The sequence below is a fragment of the Lissotriton vulgaris genome, chromosome 10 (genome assembly GCF_964263255.1).
Source record: "Lissotriton vulgaris chromosome 10, aLisVul1.2, whole genome shotgun sequence".
Classification (NCBI taxonomy): Eukaryota; Metazoa; Chordata; class Amphibia; order Caudata; family Salamandridae; genus Lissotriton; species Lissotriton vulgaris.
Window position 1 is genome coordinate 15766414 of NC_141698.1, and position 21168 is coordinate 15787581.

Genomic DNA, 21168 nt, shown 5'->3' on the forward strand with positions numbered 1-21168 from the left:
CTCACAAAGGTATCCTCCAGAACCTTTGATGACTGATGTCCTGGCATCTTCTGCCTAAGATCCAAGCCCTCCCAGTCCCTGTGGGGGGATGGGAGGCTCTTTCGCCCTCATGATGTGAATGGAAATTGGTTCTTATCCTATAAGCATCTGTTCGTAGCATGTAGTGCGGTAGAGTCACGTGCTCTGCATTCTCCAACCATCTAGTTTTGGGGACGAACATTACAACTTTTTTCCCTTTAAGAAAGTTTTGAGCTACAGGATGTGCGGCCACTTCTCTCATGAGCCTCAATACACATGAGAATGAACTTCACGCCAAATAGTCTTCCGCTCTGCGGGTGAGAGAAGTGATGTGTATCACTGTAAGTTGTTAAAGAAGTAACGAGTGTATGATATAATTGTCAGCTTCTAGGAAGGACAGTGAGCACATGTGAATTTATAGCACTACACACTACAAACAGATGTTTACAGGATCAATTCTTCTGTTCACAGCATGTGTGGCTGTAGACACACATGTAAAGCAGTTTCCTCTTAAGTGTAGGTAGCACGCAGGTGACACAGATGTTTGGAGTAATGTTCTTAATATGGTCTGGCCAGCCATAGTCTTTTGATGTGCTAGTATATTCACATAGTAAATCTTTGTAAAGGTGCGTGGTGTTGACAAGGTAGCTGCCCTGCAGATGTCTCCTAATAGAATGTTACTTAGGAAAGCCATGGTTGCCCCCTTCTGTAGAGTGTCTCCTGGGGGTACAGTGAGGTCATGTTTAGCTTTAGTGTCGCAGGTTTGGAAACATTTGACAAGTCACCTTGCAATACCTGCCTTGGAAATAGGGTGTCCATTGTGGTGTTTACCAAAGTCTGGAAGGAGCTATTTAGTTTTTCAGAAGGACTTAATCCTGTCAATATGGTACATGAGTGTCTGCATCACGTAAAAGGTGTGCAACATCTTTTTACTACCAAAACAAGTTGTGGAAAGAATACGGGCAGCTCAATAGTCTGGTTAATGTGGAAAGGTAACCTTCAGTTTCTTTTATGGAAGGTGGCCTTTCTAGTAGCCATTACCTCGCGTAGCCACATCAGTGAATTAAAAACACTCATCATCCAAGAACCCTTTGTTCAGGTGCACAAGGACAGGGGAGCCCTTGGAAATAACACAGCATACCTGTCCAGGGGGAATTAACTTTGTGTTACTGCTTGTAATTCACTGATGCAGCTGAGCGAAGTTATGGCTACTAGAAAGGCCACCTCCAGGAAAGAAATTGAAGGTTACAAGAGTAGAGGGGTGTAAAAGAAGACCCATAAAACTATTGAGAACTACATTAAGGTTCCACAATAGGGCTGAAAGTGGTCTTGGGGGTATTATTCTTTTGATTTCCTCCATGAATGCCTTAGCCGTAGGAATCTTGAAAACAAATGAGCGTTCCCCATTCTGCACGCGCACCACAACAGTGGCGAGGTGGAGAGGTGTTTTAGAAGGTGTAAAAGGTAACATGTGATTTCCTGAACCCTGACTTAGAAGAGGGCTGGCTGCATTAATGTGCAGTAGTGGACACGCCTCTTCCACTTGGCTGCACAATATGTGCATGTTGTGGTCCTATGAGCCTCACCAGCATCAGTTGCTCATCGGGGAGGGTTACTCAGTCAAACTCGAAAATCTCCAGTATCCAATAGCTAGGATGAGCTGCTTCGGGGCCTGGTGGCTGATTTGGCCTTGTTGTTATGAGAAGGTCCAGGCAGATTTAAAGCTCCTTGTGACTTAGGACTGATGGACATCTCCAAGCGCACCCCGTACCTGGCCTGTCTTCGCCATCTTGGAGCCACCAGGATATTGGCTATGGACATCTGCCCAACTTTCCTCACCATGTACGGTATTAGTTGGAGAGGAGGAAAAAGATATGCGGATATATTTGACCAGTTCACCCACAGTGCATTGCACGTGGACTGTGTGCACAGGTGTCTGGCGCTGAAACTTTTTGTGGTTCCTGGGGTGGCGAAGAGGTTGATGGCTGGGGTTGCCCAGTGTTGGGAGTACCAGCGTAGGACTTGTGGAAGGAGTTCCCACTCGTGGGCTTGTTGATGAATCCTGTTTATCATGCCCGCAAACCTGTTGTCCTCCACTGGTAGGTTTTCCTCTATATGATGGATCTTCTTGAGGCTGTGCCAGTGCCAGATGTCTTGTGGTAACACAGACCGCTGGGTGGAGTAAACACCTCCCCCCTCATTTCTGAATGTAATACTTGGCTACCATGTTGTCTGGCTTTATAGACCAACTTTGCATTGAACAAGTGTGTCGAAGGCTTTGAGGGCTGGGGCATAGGGAGTTGTCCAGCAGCTGTAGGTCGTTGATGCATCGACCCTGAGTGCAAGGGTTCCAAGTACCGCACAGTCATGTCGCCGAGATGTGCGCCGCGCCTAGAGCGCAATGCTACAGTGGTGATGGTCACCTGGGGAAGAGGGTCCAGGAAAAGCCTGACAAGCAACACTGAAGAGAGGGCTGAGTAATGGTCTTTACCATAGCTAGATCTTTCCAGCGACCCTCCGGTTGCGACCATTGCCTCGCAAGCCACTGTCGGAGTGTGTGTACATGTAATCTGAGTGCAGCACCCCCGCTATGCAGATATCATCATAGCCTGGAGCTTCATTACAGTTCTTACGGGTAACAGAGGAGTGGATTAGAGAAGAGGCAGCAGATGCTGAAATGCCGTCACCCTTCTGGTTGGGAGAGGGTTTACGTGTGACAGCACTTCAGACTAAGCCCAGGAAAGGCTGGACCAGTTGGGACTGGAGATGAGACTTCTATGGTGAACCCTGGGCTGTGAAGCAGGACCATGGCTGTTTGAGTGTGTGCTTGGCATGGCTCCAGCTGCTGGGCTTGATCAGTGAGTCATTGAGGGACAGGAAAACATGAATGCCGCCCTTCGAAGGTGAACAGCCACCACTGTTGGGCATTTGGTAAAGACCCTCAGAGCTGTAGTGACTCCAGCGGGTGGAACTTTGAGTTTCTAATGTTGGCCACTTACCTTCAAGTGGAAGCACGGGTGAGGAAGTAGGAGGATAGGGTGAGGAAGTAGGCGTCTTTTAGGTGCTGTCATGAAGTCCCCTTGTTGGAGCTGTGGGATGACACTCTGCAAAGTTGTCACCGGAAAGTACTCTGACAGGATGGGCCAGTTCAGTGGCCTCAGGTCTAAGGTGGACAGCAGAGAGTCGTCCTTCTTTGGGGTGAAGCAGTCCAGCGAGTGATGTCTTTGCCCCCTTGGAATGAGGGCGCAAGCAGAGTTACGCCCTTTTAAAGAAGTGCTTGAACCTTTTCTTCAAGGAGAGTGAGGTGGCCTTGACTGAGGCTGTATCAGCATGGTGATATGTGGGGGTGGCATGGGGGGGGGGGCATAATTCTAAGCAGTAGCCATGCTCTCATCTGCTGTGCTTTCCTCCCAGAGAAGGTGGAAGTCCTACGGGTGTCATGTGTTGGTCGGGGGGGGGTAGAGGAGTGTGGATGAGTCAGTGCGGAAGCTCCTTTGTTGGAGCCACCACTAACTTTGTTCTTGCCATTGTTACCCCGGTAACCCCCCCTGAGTATTGGCTGTCTGCCTCAGACTTGTGAAACGCCTGCTGTCGGCAGTGGTAGCTTTGTGCCCGGCCGGGGGTCGGGTTTGAGGACTTACCCCTGCCACTGGGCTGCTGCCTACAAAAGGTGCTCATGGATTTCACAGTCCTGGTGTCCTTTGTTCTCTTTTCCAACATATTATCCACCTGGGGCCCAAAGAGGTGTTCCAGGGCACCGCAGAAAGGCTTCCTGGGCTTCCTGAATGCTGCTCCAGGTCAGACGCCTTTCTGTGTGGCGTCTTCAGATATCCACCCCAGCACAACATATCATCACAAGGGGGTCATTCTTTCTCCCAAAGAAAGCAGAGGCAGCCAGGACTAGCCAAAGTCCACATTGCCTTTAAATGTATTAACCTTCAGTCATCCATGGACGGGTGGACTTTCTTCCAGTGTTTGTATCGTGCAGGGGCAGACACCTGCGGTCAGGTGGATGGATTCCCAATAGAGTGGCCAGAAGTCCTAGGAGGCGCCCCTCTGCTACTAGACAAACCTCCGCCCAGCACAGGAGGGTTCAGAATGACCGGTCTTGTGCAAACTTACTGACAACATACAACACACGTGCAGGGGAGAGTCAAGGGCCCCAATTACAGGGGGCTGTACACATTGTCATGGAGGGCTTGTGGGTCTCCTCACCCCTAGGGTGTGGGTCTAAAGGACTGTGCCTTTGAACTGCAGATTCAGGGCCCTCTTGCTGCCACTCTCTCTGGTGCACAGTGAGGGTGCAGTGGGTGGGTGTACGCTTTGGGTACCTCTCCGGGCCAACAAAATATTGGGCTTTACTAGCGGAGGGTTAAACATCCTGGTGAGATCTCAGTGGGCTTAGTGACTGTCGAAAACACTCAGGTGAAAAGAGGGCAGGACAGAAAAAGTCAAACAGGCACATCTTTCCCAGCCATGTTCAAACGCTTCTCTCTATGTGGTTCTGCGGGCAGACAGGTTGAAGGGACCACAGAGATTCTCCTGCTACTCCCACCTTGGTCAGAAGCATCTACTACTCTTAGTTAACAGATACGTCCCACTGTATGAGGACCGTCTTCAGTCCCTACCAGTGTCACTAGAGTATTCACAAGTCTTGTACTCACCCGAATACTTCCCTCCCTTGCTGCGTTTTATGAAGCAGAGAATGAGCAGAATCAGGATGACCAGAACGATGGCGCTTATGAGGCCGATGAACCAACCTTCGGTGGCGAAGCCGCCATGTTTCTTCACAGAGGCTGAGGGGAGAAAGATGGAGACAATCAACCTTAGGGAGTGAAACTGGTAAAGGCACAAACATTCCTAAACCACAGATCCCAGTGAGGAGATTACAACTCATGACCACCCAAGGTAAAGTGAAGCAACAGTTCCCAACCTACTGCACCGCAGCTCCGTCTGTGCCGATTCTCCCACCATCTCTTACACCTTAAACCTAGTACAACCCATCCAGACTCCACCGCCCAACCCAAGCCAACACAACACAAGCAAAACCAATCCATGTACAGGTCTCTTCATGTCCATGCTAACTTATCACAACCCATGTAAAACCAAAGAAAATGACTCTAATGTAAGCCAACTGAGACAACGAAGTAATCCAACCCATTTAAAGCCAAACGAACTCCGGACTCCGAAACCACATGCCACGTGAGGGGGTGAAAGGGTGAAGCAAAACCAACGTGAGATCTGTCAGGTTACTCAAGGCCCCCTTGCGTGGCCCTGCATGGTTTGCTGAATCTAGAATAACGCAAGCGTGAATCGCTGCCTTGCGTTAGTCTGTGGTTGGGAGGTGTTCCACGGGTGGAGCGTGCGTGTTCCCACGTGTCCACCCATGGATTTGGGCGCATTCTTATAATTACCATTAGTGGTAGACCTAGGAATGCGTCAAAACTCTACGCCTCCTCAGGTGAGGTGTAACAAGGAGAAATATCTTTATTTCACCTTGTTTTTTTCTTTTTCTACATGTGCAGCGTAGTAAGAGGAAAATCCCTCTCAGTATTGCTTTTGTGTGTCCCCCTTCCACTTAAAGGCAATCCCACCTACAATGCCTTGCAACATGATGCAAGGAGGCCTGCTTTGGCACTAGACATCCCAAAGTGCGCCCGCGCACTGAAAGGACAGGAATGCGTTGTATGATGATAAATACGGCACAATCCTGCCCCTCCCCTTTCACACAGCGCAGCGCAGGGAGGTGGCTTGCTGCTCTGCGCCGTATGAAGCAATGATGAATCTGCCCCTTCGTGTGGCTCTGCTCTGCCGTCTCTCGTGGGATATCATAGTGGTCCTGGTGGTTGATGGTGTTGAGAGCTGCTGCAAGGCCCCGCACACGCCTCATTGGTGTTGGTTGTGCCGGGGGGTTGGCAGTCGTGAGATGTGGATGAGTGAATCTCCTGTGAGGGGTTTTGTGACAGAAGGATGGGCTGTAGTCACTGGAGGAAGAGTCGGCCGTAGCATTGAAGAGGAGTGTGAGGGTTGCTCGTGTGAGAGCTTTGAAGCGGGTGAAGGACCAGCTGGAATGGCTGTGCAGAGCAGACTGGAGCTGATGGGCTGAACTTGTGGCGCTCCTGAATAAAGATAATTTTTTTTAGCAGAGCAGGATTTACAATGGGATTCGGCATTGCTGGACCAGGGGATTATTGGGCGCGTAGCTTAGAAGCGGTGTACCCCACTTTGCTGCCACTACAGAGGTGGCAGTGCTCAGTCCGCTGTGATTGGCGCTTAGTTGTTCGAGCTCTGTATGGTGAGTCAGTGTTTAACTCATCACCCAGTGACCATCCAGTGCTTTCTGTCAGTACATTAATCTTTGATTCACGTTTTCTCATATTATTTCATTTTTTATTTGTATCGGCAAGTGGAAACCTCGAATGTGAAGCTGCTAAGATTAGTGTTTAATGAGGGTTTGCTCTTAGTTCGACTGAATGCTGTCATTGGAGCTGGGTTTACAGGGACATGTGTTGTCCAATAAGGGAAATGTTACTCATCTGGAACAATCGGTTTTGCAGCTTGTGGGCACTTGTAGTCTAATAAACTATAATTAATTAACAGGTTTGTGATTGACCCCTTCATCGTGTCATGTTGAGGGATTGGCAAGGAGCGCCTTGACACCCGTTGGGCAATTGCAGAACTAAACAAATCTATATCATATCATATCTTATATCATATCTTATCATATATCATAAATGTAAATCCAGTACTTGTATAGCACACGAATCACCCCCAAAGGGGTATCTCGGCGCTGGGGGCCGTTGGGAAGATTAAGCAAGCTATTGCCCAGAGTCGCATGGTGCTGGGCAGACCCCTGCCATCGGAGCCAGGGATCGAACCGTGATCCCCAGCATCCAGCATCAGTCGACCTGGCCGCGGCGTCACACCTCTTCACTATATCATATCATATCATATATCATATCATATCATATCATATATCATATCATATCATATCATATCATACATCATATCATATATCATATCATATCATATCATATCATAGGCTTGCCTGACATAGCAGCAGAACCGCCTTTCGGCCTCCATCCCATCTATGTTACTGCGTTTTGTTGTGCAGAATTATCAATGTCGATCATTAAGGTGCAGATGTAGGCGCATAGTAGGGGTGCCTCGCTGTGCAAGGCTGGGTGAAGCTATTGATTCCTGGTGGAAGTTCTGAAGGATGGAGACGCCTGTTTGGTGGTGTTGTGCTGACTGTGGTAAGAGGATGCGCGATATTGGACAGGAAGTGACGCGGACAGGGGACTGACCTTTCCACAGGGAGCAACTGGTGTTATTGGAGTGCCGGAAGTGATGTCATCACTAGCTTCAGGGTGTTACCTTTGCTGTGTGTGTGCGATTGATTGGTGAGAGGGCTAATTCAGTGAGATAAGGAAAATGTGAGGCTGGTGAGTGATGAGAAGTGTTCCTATGATGGCAAAACAGAGACACCCAGTGCAGGAGACTGTCTAATGTGGCTGGCAGCTACCGTGGGTCAACCTAACCCAACATCAAACCAACCCACCCCAAGCCAGCCTAATCTCTAGCAGCACATTTGGAACCAGCTAACCTAAACATGCCCTAACTCCTCAGCCTCAGTCAACCCAAACAGGGTCACCCAAAACAAGCCAGCCTGTACCAACTGAACACGATCCCAAATTTTGACGACAACCTGAAGCCCACCTAATCTCAGCCCCCTACTTTTGCATGACCAGGCCAATCCACTGGAGACCACTGCAAACCACGCAGAATTACCCAAGCCATGACAAAAAATGCAACCCCTAGCAGACCAAATAAATTAAGCACAACGCACACCGCAACACACCCTACCCAAGGAACCGCTATTCTTCTGGTAGTAGTAAGGTGTCGATCCTTCGCCTTGAGACTGCTACCCTACTCACCTATTCCAGTGGTCTGCACCTCAGCATCCCAGATGACTGCTTCCTGCGTCTGGTTCCAGGCTGCCAGAATGATTCTGTAGCTGGTGCCCGGAAGCAGACCTCCCACGTGGTAAATTGACTGTGTGGAGCTCACGTTGCCGACCCATCGCCATTTTTCCTCACCTGCACAATGGAAAGGAAAACAGGTGTATTTGGAGTTATCTCTGTTTTGAAAAGAAGATGAAGTCATCCAAGTAGTTGCAGTGTGACACGACTTGTTCAGAGATTTGTCTATGTGCTGGAGTGAAGCGTGGGGTCTCAACGCAACATTAGTATTCAAAGTTTACATGGATCTGATATCATGTCTTTCTTAATTAACACTGAACATGTAATCGCATTTGCATGCAGCGTGTGCTGTTTTTTATACTTCAGACCTGCACAAAATATAAAATTCCTCTTCTGTTTTTAGACCCAGATGACTTTTTGTGCTTCAAATCGATCTGCCTGTTCTATGCTGAAAAGGGTATCGCTTGAGCACCTCAACGCTTTTAAATAAACCTGGAAACAAGGTCTAAATTGTAAAAGTGCTTTGTAATTAAAGCTAATGGGGAAACACTTTCAGAGGTCACAGCAAAAGGAAGCCTTTGGCAGGGATGAGGGCAAGGCATCAGCATGAGGGAGGAAGGTCCCTCTCAGGAGAGACCAAAATCAAACATTTTACAAAGTCAGAACCGTAAGCTGGAGGAGGCTGGGGAAACATCTCGAAAGGTCAAAATGAAAGAGGATGGTTCTTTTGAGGAAAGTAAAAGTGAAGGTGGGGGAATCAGCGCAAAAATGAAAGATCCTGAGAATGTGATAATAGGAAAGGGTCTAAAAGGTCAGAGTGGGAGGATGTCTGAGAGACCAGAGAAGTGAGGGATGACCATTCTGAACTCAGAGGGAGAAACAAAACCATCTTAGGCAACACTGAGTGGTGGAAGCGCATTATGAGGTTAGAGGGAGAGAGAAGGGTCTTTCAGAGCCAGAACAGGTGGAGAAGACTCTTCAGAAGTGAGTGCACATCCATGTGAGGTCACAAGGAAAGTGTAGGGGGATCTGAGGCTATGAGCAGGGAGGGAAATTTGTTGTGGGAAACAGAGCATTAGAGGCATAACTTTGGGAATTTAGTAAAAGGGAAGGGACATCTGTAATAAAGAAAGAGGAAAATGTTCTTTCTTAAGTATGGGTGAGGGGAGAAGGTCTTTGTATGGAGGGAGCAAGACGAAGTGGCCTTCCTGAAAAAGAAAAGGAGGAGGAAAGTCTTACAAAAAAACAAAGGTATAAATTAAGCAGTACAGAGTTCCACCGCGTCTAGAGTGAAATGAGTCATTTGAGGACAGAATAATGGAGTGAAGTCCTTGGTTAAGAGCTGTCCAAGGTCAGAAGGAGGCTCTTGTGCTGATGAGACCAGTCATGTGCTTGGAACAGTCTTATAATAGTTGTAGCAGAGCAGGCATCCTTTTCAGACCTGAGTTGATGGGTAAGGCCTTTCTAGGTGATAACAAAACAGGAAGTCCTTATAAGGTCAGAGCAAGAAGCGGTGGTACTGCTGATGCTAGAGAAGAATTGAAACTATTTACACAGTCACAGTGGAAGGGGCGTCTCTTTCAGAGGACAGAGTGACAGGTGAGATGTGTCTGAGGTCTGCGAGTGGTGGTGGAGGTCATAGTGAGAAGCAAGATGTTTCTGAAGGCAGAGAGTGGGGTGGAAGTCAGGGATAGGCGAGTTGTTTCTGGGGACAGTGAGTGTTGTGGAGGTCAGAGTGAGAGGTAAGATATTTTTGGGGTCAGAGAGCGGGGTGGAGGCCAGAATGAGAGGAGATATGTTTCTGGGGTCAGAGAGTAAGGTGGGGGTCAGAGTGAGAGGCAAGATGTTTTTGAGGTCAGAGGGTAAGGTGGGGGTCAGAGTGAGAGGTGAGATGTGTCTGAGGTCAGAGAGTGACGTGGAGGTCAGAGTGAGAGGACAGATTTTTCTGAGGTCTGAGAGTGACGTGGATGTCAGTGATAGGTGAGTTGTTTCCGAGGTCAGAGAGTGGGCTGGAGGTCAACGTGACAGGCACGCTGTTTCAGGGATCAGAGTGTGGGGTGGAGGTCAGAGTGAGAAGTGAGATATTTCTGAGGCCAGAGAGAGGGGAGGAGGTCAGGCCAGAGTGAAGATATTCCAGAAGACAAAGTTTGAAGGGTCCACCTATTTGTGCTCCCCGCCTTTCCCTAGTTTTAAAAACATTTCTCCTTTTTCTTGACTGTTGAATTATCTTCCCATTTTACTCTTAAGTCAGAGCAGGGCGAGGAGGGCTCGAAAGATCGCGCACAAGGGATGGCGTCTATATGTCCAGTGTTAGAGGGGAGGTGTATCTAAGGTCAGAGGGAAAGGGGAGAGATCTCTGAGGTCAGAGTTTAAGGGGGTGCCTCTGAGGCCAGAGGGGGAGAGGATGGTTCTCCTGTATGAATAGTGAGAGAGGGGGCACATCAAAGGTAGGTCTCAGAGGGCAGGGGTCTCCACTGTGAGGTCACGGTGCAAGCTGGAGGAGGCTCTAAGCTCAGGTGGACAAGAAAGGTTCCGCCAAGGTAAGAGGCAGAGAGGAGGTTATATGAAGAGTTAGAGAGAGAAAGAGGAATACACAAATACAAGTGTAAAGGGTAAACTGAAAACCAGAGAGGTCTTCCTTCTTACTGTCTTTGTTCATGTATTTGACCTGGAACTCCATGTTGCGCTGGCCCTCCCGCGGGATCCAGGTGATCATGGTGTAGTTATCACCTGTCCGGAAGGTGATATTTGTGATTGGTGGAAACTCTGAAAAACAGGGACACAGGCAAACCATGAGCACCACTGAAAGAAGCAGGAAAAAAATACAAAGCAGGCAAAGACAAATCTGCTCTTATAGCGACACCTGCTGGCCAGGTGCGGAAGGAAGATGCAGGCGATGCTGAAGTGTTAAAGCTTATGTGGCAAAAGATGGGCTTGGTAGGACCTCAGCTGGCTGCGACTGGTAGCGATTCTGAGAAAATCACTTCTAGAGAGTGGCGAGCCCTATGTTGCCCTTTTAGAGACAATATCCCCTTGCTAGGTCCTGTAGCACCGCTACCACCGCCAATGTTGAATCTGATCGTGAAGTAGTACAAGATTGTCAATCATTGATCTTACAGCGACACCTGCTGGATGGGGAAAGACAGGAGCTGAAGTGATGAAGTCTGTGCTGCAATGAATCAAATGTTGGTTTTAATGTGCCCTCTGCTGGCTGGAGCTGGGAGTGATGCTGATGTAGGACAGGGTCTGGGAAGGGAAGAGCCATGCGCTGCTCCTACAGTGACACCTGGTGGCTAGGGAAGCGGGTGCAGGAAACACGCTTGTAAAAAGTGCTGATAGAATAATACAGCCAATGTGGTAAAACAATGAAATAGTAGTCTCCGGGGACGAGAAAATCATACACCTCGGTTGCAGAGGTCTCTGCTGGTGTTCTTTACCTTCTACCGATGGATAATCAAATACTAATTTTATAGGACACCTAGGCCGGTATCATGTATAGGAAGCTTTGCCTTGGTCTTCGCCATAGTAAACCTACAGACAGGTGTGACGGACACAGCTGTGATCTTGTAACGGAGATGGTGACATTGCATTAGTAGAGGGTTTGAAGCATCCAGTCCATTGGTTGAAATGCCAGTGACACACAGCCTACTTTACAAAAGAGGGAGGAGCTCCCACTGCAGGCGGGGGCCGTGAGTGACGGTATCCACCTGCAGGGAGATGTCTGGGGCAGTCCATGATAACCCCTATCCACCCTTCCAGGGGTACCCTGGGATTGGGGGCATGCACTGACTGTGCCCTCTCTTTGCAGTGCGCAGTGTGACAGCTTCTTGGCATTTCCATCCATAATAGGGCTCTGGTGCAGAGGCAAAGTTTTCGCTTATTAGAATGGGGCCATCTTCATGTGCAAATAAAAAGGAACGCCCTGATAGCATTATGCTGGCGGTCCATGTGCAACAGTGTAATCTGTTTTACAAACGGGACTGCACAAATGTCTGCCGCCTCTTCTATAACACCAAAGTGACCCAGGGATGCAGAAAGCGAGCGCCCATGCCGGTTGCATCTCGAGGAACTTTCACAAAATGCATTGTGTAGCACATGTAAAAGTACTGCAGTCATACCACTGACTTACTTCAAAATTCAAGTCACAAACTACCTCTCCTATCTTTTCTGTGGGATGAACTTCACATACGTATATTTGCTATTTAGTGGTAAATATGAAAGGGACGGGGGAGGGGGTGGAAAAATTGAAATACCTACTACTACATGGGAGAAGTTTAGGGAGATGTAAGGAAAGGTTAAGGGTGTGTCAGGGAGATATTTAGGGACACAGAAACGCCCACCCATCCCACCACAAAGGAGTAAACTCATTGCTATTCTTAAAATGCCCTTTTAACGTTTTTGGAGCCAAAAGGGCACAAAACAGTAGTAAACTTACTCCTTTTCACATCTGGAGTAAGTCCAGCTCTCAGACATGGTCAACCGCTGGTACTGCAATATCCTCTCATAGAAAATAACAGAGATAAGTGGCTTTAAATAAAATCTCATAGGATATATTGTTTGAATAAATTCATTTCGACTTCTTACAAATATATTCATTTAATTGCATGTTACTAATGTATTTATAAATACAACAGTATTATTTTATAATAAAATATTGTAATTACCTTTTAATTTATAAATAAATATATGTTGGTTTATTAAGTAACTACAATAATTTACCTACTTATATGCATACCTTTTTTTAATGTTTAATACATAATAATTTTAGGTGGTTCGTTTATTAATAAATCCGTAACAAATATGTTTCAATAAATATACTTAAAGTAATTAAATACTTATAGTGCTGAAGGCAATTTTAATTTTGCTCTACATTTAAAATAAATATATACCACGAATTTACATTATTATTTATCATAACATATTTAGTTTCTTTTTAAAGATAAATAAATTTTTTACATTTTCCCTATACCTAACCATAAGGAGATCTCCGTAGCTTTACACAATCAACTTAATTTTGAATCGAATCTTAAATTGATTTAAATATATAATAAATTAATTTAAAATTCATTTTTAAAGATTTAGGGCATCATTAGAAGTCCGCCCGCCATCCTCACAGTAAATGGGACTGGCCGCCATAAGGGCGGGGGTCCCGTGGGGGCAATTAGGATGCGCCTGCCACAGTGGCGGGCGCATCGCGTATTTTTAACATTGCGACGGGCGGTGCCGAAAGCACCGCCCGGCCCATTGCTAAAAATGCATGTTGGGCTTTTCAAAGCACAACGTGACAGGCACCGTGCAGTGCCTGACATGTTGTTCTTTGAAAGGCAGGGGGTACCATAGGTACCCCCCATGTGCACCCCCCCATCCCCTGGAGTCCATGGGGGCCCACAAGGGGCCCCGAAGCAGGCTCCGCATTTCTTTCCATGGCGGCATTGCATTAAAAAATGCACATTCTAATATGGCTGGCAGTGTCTTTTAGACACCGCCACCAAATAGAACCTTTTTCCGCCTGGTCGACATGACGAACGGGCGGAAAAGCGGGCGGAAAAGCGGCGGACGGTCTTTCCGTCCGCCGCGGACCCCCCAGCCATTTTAATATGGCGGGGGGTCTTTTTTTTGCAGGGATGGTGGGCGGATTGCCCCCACTGGGCCGGCGGTGACTACCGCTGGCCTGGCGGGGGCAAGCTGACCGCCATCCTAATGGGGCCCTTTGTTTAGAAAATCCCACCTAAAGTAAAATGTTTGGTTTAGAATGCATATAAATTAATGTTATTTTTCTAAATGTATTTACACGTATTTTAAATTAAACATATTAAAGTATTTATAATTTTTATTTATATATATATATATTTATCGGTAAATTACATGTATACATGTTTGTAAAACATCAAGATAAATTAATCTATTTTGACATTATTTTCTATAGGGTTCAATTTTATGTCCTGGCCTGCATTATTTTCAAGGGTGTTGCATCGCCATTTGTAGGCCGTGTGTGGTGCTGGACTTACTCCAGGGCTGAGCTACTATTGCTTTGGATTCATTTTGGTTATAGTAATTTTCGACTCGTAAATTAACCTCCACCTTCTATTTTGGCGGGTGAGATGTACATCTACACCTTGTAGTAAATTTAGACACAGAACTGGTGACTAGCCAAAAGTAGAATATTTAATACAAATTGTAGGAGTTAAGTTACATGTGTAGCATAACTTGTATGTACATTTTCCTTTGCGAGTAGGCCTCATATACTGCTCGCACATTGACTGCAGTCGTAAACGGCTGTTCCTATATTAATACGTTGAAGTGCACCCTGGGAAGGAGAGACAAGCACTGATCTCACAGTGGCACTTACTGATCAAGTAGGACATTGAAAGTTTACATTAAACTTTCTCTTTTTCCTGTTCCTTGCAGAAGGAATATGTTAGTTTCCCATACAAAAACACTGTACGAAAAGTCACCAAATTGCCTGTCATCAGTGGCGGCTGCTGTCAGTGAAAAGTGGTGAGGCAGCACTAGAGACAACAATGAAAAATAATGGATAAGTTACCTGCCGCCTGCTTCCTCTGTGCTCTTTTGCTGCTCTGCTGCTAGTGCAGAGGCTCCCAGACTCCCCGGCGCCAATCCAGAAATTGCTCTAATGCTGGTAATACTATTACCCAGCATGACAGAAGCTCTGGGATTGGTTTGTGCTGGCTTGTTCTCCGAGCCAGCTGTGCAACACAGCTCAGGTTGGAGAAATATAAGTGCACATGTTGGTTCGGTCGTCCTAAGACATCCGACCAAACCGACATGCGCACTTGCAGTGCCCACCACTCCTCCTCCATGATGCTTGCTGCTGTCGTCAGGATGGCCCACCCCCAAGACGCATCTCTGTGATGAAAAATAAAATGAAAATAACATTGTTTTATTATCATTTCATTTGACATGTTTGCATCTTCTGGATCTCAGTAGTGGGGCAACGCTCCTCCGCCCTAAAGAAGGAACCGCCACTGCTTGTCATTGAATTCTTTCCCAGAGCTGGAGTTCTGATGACTGTGGATGAGGACCCTATGGAAGATTGATTTGGGAAAGACCCCAGGGTGGGCCAAGGCAAGGGTCACAAAACTTCCTGCTGCTAAACAATGAATGGCAGTCGCCAGCTCCTCAGAGAGCAGAGGGCCCCTCGGTTCATGTCCCAGTGTGCCCCCCCTACCGTACCTTCCTGCGCTGCCTGGCTTCCACAGCCTTGTATACCTGAGTGGGACACTCCCCCCTCATGGGGGGCCTGTTTCTGTATACCTGCTTCCTGCTCCGTCCGTCCCTCGATGATGTAGGGGGTCCCCTCACCCTCCTTGGTGGAGGCGTGCACGTAGAACCGGTACTGCTCCTTGGGGTCCAGGCCTGAGAGGGTCCAGTTCAGCGTTCGCGGGTCGTTGACGGGGATGCTGATCATGGGACCAACATAGGTCTTGTTAACTGGGTGGAAGCAGAGAGGCCGTCAGACAAGCATTGGTACACTTAGGACAGCTGTGCACCTCTCTCCCTCGTGGTGTACACACACCCTCCAGGATCATGAAACACACACGCGTCTCCTACATGCCAACAAGCCCCACCTTGTTTTACCCCCAAACCATCTGTGAAATGTATGAAAAGGCAACACACACACGAGCAAGTGCACTAATAACCACTGATTCACTCATTTGTCATTCAGTGCAAAGCAAATATCACCACAGCAGAAATTCACTTGAGAAAACTCTGCTTGTTGCCTCACAGGTTCCATTCGAGGACCAGTTTACGAAAGAAAAAAAAAACCCTCACAAGGCCTATTTATGGGGGAGAGAGAGAGAGAGAGATAAAGAGAGAGAGGGAGAGAGAGAAAGGGGGAAGAGAGAGGGAGAGAGAGAGGGAGGGAGAGAAAGACAAAGAGAGAGAGAGAGTGAGAGAGAGAGACAGAGAGAGAGAAAAGGAGAGGGAGAGAGGGAACGAGAACGAGAGAGAGACCGAGAGAGAAAAGAGAGAGAAAGAGAGAGAGGGAGAGAGAGCGCGAGTGAGAGAGAGAGAGGGAAAGAGAGCGCGAGTGAGAGAGAGAGAGAGAGAGAGAGCGAGAGAGAGGGAGAGAGAGCGCGAGTGAGAGCGAGAGAGGGAAAGAGAGAGGGAGAGAGAGAGGGGGGAAGAGAGAGGGAGAGAGAGAGACAGAGAGAGAGAGAGAGTGAGAGAAAGACACACACAATAGAGAGAGAGAGAGAGACAGAGACAGAGAGAAAAGGAGAGGGCGAGAGAGAAAGAGAACAAGAGAGAGAGTGAGCGAGAGAGAAAAAAGAAAGAAATATATATATATATAGAGAGAGAGAGAGGGAAAGAGAGAGGGAGAGAGAGAGCGACAGAGAGACGCACAATAGAGAGAGAGAGAGGGGGGAAGAGAGAGAGAGAGAAAGAGATGATGCAAGCACACTCGTTCATCTACGTCTCCTGCTATGTTACACGCTCCTAAGTCCGCGGCCGTCACGCCCTTTCTGCTAACAAGCACAGCGCCAGCAGCTCACAGCGCCTAGAGGCGCTGCACTCTTACTTGGTTGATACTGGAGAAGATAGGCTGTAAGGATGCCGTTGGGGCTCTCCGGCGGGGTCCACACCAGGTTCAATGACGTGTCCGACAGGTACTCCAGATGCACCGAGGAGGGCTTGTCAGGTACTGGGGATAAAACACAGAGAGTGACAGTCAGGGGAGAGGTGTGTAGGTGGTCAGGACAGTGCTTCTGGAAGGCCAGTCTGAGCAGACTCAGTCACTCACATGCCATGCTGTTTAGAAATCTTTACCCTGACTGCGGAAATCTATGTACATGAAGGTGATACGTTTTACAAGTAAATGTGAGAGGGACAGGGGTAGTGACTGGAAAATGGGGAATGCGCACTACTAAACAGGAGGGGTTTAGGGAGGGTTTCAGAGTAGGTTAGGTAGGGACGTGCACCCACACACAAACCCGTAAGGCCATTGCTATTCACAAACTGATTTTTTAAAATTTAAATCTTAGGAAAAATAATTTTCATTTAATGTTTAATATTTAAATCAAATTTAATTTAAGTTAATAATGATGTAGCATTTTTACAATTTGTTCTACATTTAAAATAAATAAATAAGTAACTTTAATATTTGAATTACAAATTTCTTTTTGGAAAATGTAAGTTTAAGAAATGTTATATGTTTTTACCTACACATTCCCATAGGGAGGTTCCTGCCCCAGTGGCGGAGACCCCACCCTACATGTGGAAAGTGACAAGTAGTAACTTTGCACTTGTAAATTAGGCTCCAGATCCCAAATTCAAAGGTTGGAGGCATGTAAGTCTACACTTTTGAGTAACTCCACACTTGTAAATGGTGAATAGTTAAATGTTGCAACGGTTACTAAAGGGGAAAGGTTGTTGCAGCAATTGTTACAGAGCAGCCGCTTCTGATTGAGCACATGTTAAACTGTTAGGGAGCAGCGCTCTCTTGTGGCGATCACATGGTACTGTTCATCAGGCTGAGCAGTGCTCCACCGAGCCAGAGAAGCATTCACTTCAGCTGTAGGCCTCTTACATTCATTCCCACGCCCGTGCGGATATCAGTCGCTACCACGCATGCCTTTACCTCCTGGTACCACTACCCACCCCTGAACTCCAACACCCCTTACCACCCATTACCACCCCTGAACCATGAAAGCCTCTTACCTGCCTTTAACATTATACGCTGATGAACCCTAAAAATCCACAACTAAACTGTAGCACTACTTGTCACTGAACCCTAAAAACCGTTCATCTCAATTTATCACTACCCACCCCATAAACCTTAACTACCCTTACTACCCTGGACCACTACTTGCCCCTGGACCCTAAAAAACGCTTACCTCACTTTACCATTACACAGTCCAGAAACCTTAAAAACCCCTTACCCGCCCTTTAACACTACCCATCTGTGAACCTTAAATCAACCATTCTTTCCTTTACTGCTACCTGACCCTGCCCCTAAACAACCCTTCGCTTAACCCTTTAGCACCCCCTTTTTAATTGAAAGAAAAAGGATGGTATTAATAAAACACATGCGTGGTAAAGTCCTGCGTTAAAAAGTGCCTTCAAAAGGCTTCGTGGTGTTTACCTGTGTGCTAAAGGCTTACATTGTAACATGCTGCATGGTAAATACTGCATGGTAAACATTGCATACCTGACCATTCAATCCCTGGCCTCACTCTGCTCAGGAAGGGCTGGGGAATTCATGCTCACACAAACCCTGCCATCCCTCTCCATGGTTCACCTCCAGTATAAGGGGGGCTGGTAAGTGGGACCACCCTGATGGCATAGTTAACTTGGCCCCTATAGATGCTTCTGACAGTGTATTCCAGTCTCCATGCCCATTCAAACCTTGGCCTCTCTCTGGCATTCACATCTATTGTGAGAATAAAGGTAATCCTCCATGCCCACCCCTTCTCTCTCACCTCCCTCGGGGGTGTTGAAGTGAGTGGTTTCGCTGGCGGGCCCTTCCCCTTTGCTGTTGTAGACTCGGACGTCCAAGTTGTAGGGTTTGTAGGGTTCCAGGCCAGTGATCTCAGCCCGGTGCTTGTCTCCATGCACGATGGCCAGGTGCTTTGTGGTGTGCCTCTTGCCGCGGCCCCCTGTGTGGTGTCCAATCCAGTAATAAATCTAGGGAGGAGAAGAGACTGCGTCATTAGAAGGGACAGCAGACATTTTTTCAGCAACCTTACCCTAGTAACTCGTGCTTTTAGTCCCACCGCTCCTTCTGCCCATGCAGTGTGATGCCATGTGATTGGATGGTATACAAGCACTCAGGGGCAGGCAGGTTTAAAAGCCCTCTGCGCCACCAGTACGTCACTTTTTGTGACGTACTGGTGGAGTATTTTCCTGCTCCGTATTTACAAGGACAGGAAAAGCCACCCTGCGTGGCTTTTTCCTGTCCTTGTAAATACGGCCCCTTTACACGCAGCACTTTGCGTGAAAAGGGCGTTCCATGGGTGTTGCTGTGGATGTTCCCACACAACACCCATGGAACAAGTCACCTTTCCAGATTTACGAGGAATCGTAAACCTGGACATGTGTGTGAATGCTACGCCACCCGAGGGGGCGTAGTGAGGCGCAACGAGGAGAAATGTTTTCATTTCTCCCCGTTTTTCCCTCTTTCAATGCGTGCTGCGTTCTACAGCACGCATTGAAAGAGAAAAATGCCTGTAGTGATTGTTTTTGTTCAGGAAGGTGCCCCTTCCCGCACAAAAACAATCTTCCTACGACACAGGCATCCTTGCACCATGGTGCAAGGGTGCCTGTGCCGGCGCATGGCTGCAGTTTGTGCGCCAGCGCAGGGGGAAGTACAGAGATCAAACATATTGTTGTAAATTGTCACATTCCTGTGCATTGAAAGTGACTCAGTGCGGCGCAAATGGCGGAGTCCCTTTCATTGAAATTTGCCCCTCAGAAGGTAAGGTTGGCTGTGTGAAGGCGTGGACTCTGGGTGGAATAACCCCTCCTCTTCCCAGGGTCCTATGCTATTCCTCTCACTCTATTCACCTCAGACCTCTTTTCTTTGCTTTTAAGTGGGGAGAGGGGGTTGTGGATGCACAGGGGCATAGGGGATGGGGAGGCAGGGATAGGCTTGGGCTCTTTCCACTGTCCCTATATAAAGTGATCGTGGTCTGCAGGGAAACAGCATTTACAACGCTGTCATCACATCGTGTAACTATTACAAAGCGGTTGTTACAATGACCACGTTGTTAGAACGCTATGCCTTCACATCGCAAGTCATTAGATCGACTTGCTGTAGGGGGCGCTCTAAGCTAAGTATCATTTTCTATTCCAACACCTTCCCTACTGTTACGCAGGCTGGAGTTGGAATAGTAAATTATACTATTCCTAAGTCCAGCACGCCCCCTACAGCAAGTCGATCTAATGACTTGCGATGTAAAGATATCTCGTTCTAACAACGTGGTCGTTGTAACGACCGCGTTGTAATAGAATGCAATGTGATAGCATGCGATGTAACATGCTATATTCGGTCAGCAAGCTACAAGCTCAGATAAAAGTATAAAATCCGAAAATAAGGTATTTTGTTATAGTTTGCAAGTAGGCTTTATTTTAATTTAAATTCTGCAAAATGCAAGAAGGGACGTGTTATGTCAAGGATAGGTTTTGCAGCAGAAGGGTACCCTTTAACACTTTTACCAGTTTGTGTGTAATACGCATGCAAAGTTTGAAAAGTTGAGAGAAAAGAAAACTTTTCCCAATCTTTACGCCTGCCTCGCGGAGTCATACATTTTTGGCACAAAGTCCTGTCTACTTTTCTCAGTAGATAGGGGTTTGCATCTAAAACCTTGAGTGGTGCTTGAAAAAGTCCATGTACACCCCATGAAACATCCTCTTGACACAAAGTAGCACGTAGCTCTGCTTTGCGTTTTGTTAGGGTCTTTACAGTGCAAATCAGAATTTATGTTGGAAGGTAAATCCCACCACAACAGCTTGCCCTGGGTTTACACCACTTTTGTGATGCAAACAGAGGGGCATATTTACAATAACTGGTGCATCCCTGCATACCAGTAGGGATGCACCAGTTATTGTGCGCCGGGGCTCCGTCACCAAGGATGAGCTGCATTTACAATGCGGCGCACCATGGGGCAAAAACGGCACAGATGCGTGACGCATCTGTGCTGTAAAAGTGGCGCATTGCTGGAGTTGAGTTGCAAGCATGACTCAGGTCCAGCAATGATCTGGGGGCCCTATCTTGTTAATGCTGCGTCAATCCTTACGTCTTGTAGATTTCACTCAGCCACTTTTAGGAGGCGTTCCTGCGCCAGAACCCCCCCCACCTCTGGCGGAATGCCTACATGTGGCGCAGGGCTTTACAACGTGACACATCTCCCAGATGCGTCACGTTGTAAGTACCCCGCACCATGGCGCAGGACTTGCGCCACCGCTGCATCACAAAAGTGATGCAATTGCAGCGTAAATGAGGCACAAGTGGCTCCTAAATCTGCCCCCTAGTGAAAAGAGTTAGTATATTTCCACCTAACATTTTTTTTCTCAGTCTGGAGAAGGGTGAGGGTTGGAAAGTTACCCCATGATAGTCATTCAGTTAAAGAGGGGTGAGCGTTCTCAAGTTAACCCGTGACAGTCATTCAGTTAGAGAAGGGCGGGCGACATCGAGTTACCCCAT

General features: G+C 47.4%; 1 protein-coding gene across 5 annotated transcripts in view; it reads right to left on the reverse strand.

Annotated features, from left to right (window-relative positions):
- The window catches only part of L1CAM (L1 cell adhesion molecule), a 603152-nt gene that overhangs the window by 10205 nt on the left and 571779 nt on the right, over positions 1-21168 (reverse strand). For all 5 annotated transcript variants that reach the window (XM_086940236.1, XM_086940234.1, XM_086940237.1 and 2 more), the window contains 6 exons: positions 18446-18650; positions 16546-16668; positions 15276-15452; positions 10647-10766; positions 7956-8117; positions 4683-4814 (listed from right to left, as the gene is read on the reverse strand). In XM_086940236.1, coding sequence (XP_086796362.1) covers positions 4683-4814; positions 7956-8117; positions 10647-10766; positions 15276-15452; positions 16546-16668; positions 18446-18650 — 919 coding nt within the window. The remainder of the gene's footprint in view (positions 1-4682; positions 4815-7955; positions 8118-10646; positions 10767-15275; positions 15453-16545; positions 16669-18445; positions 18651-21168) is intronic.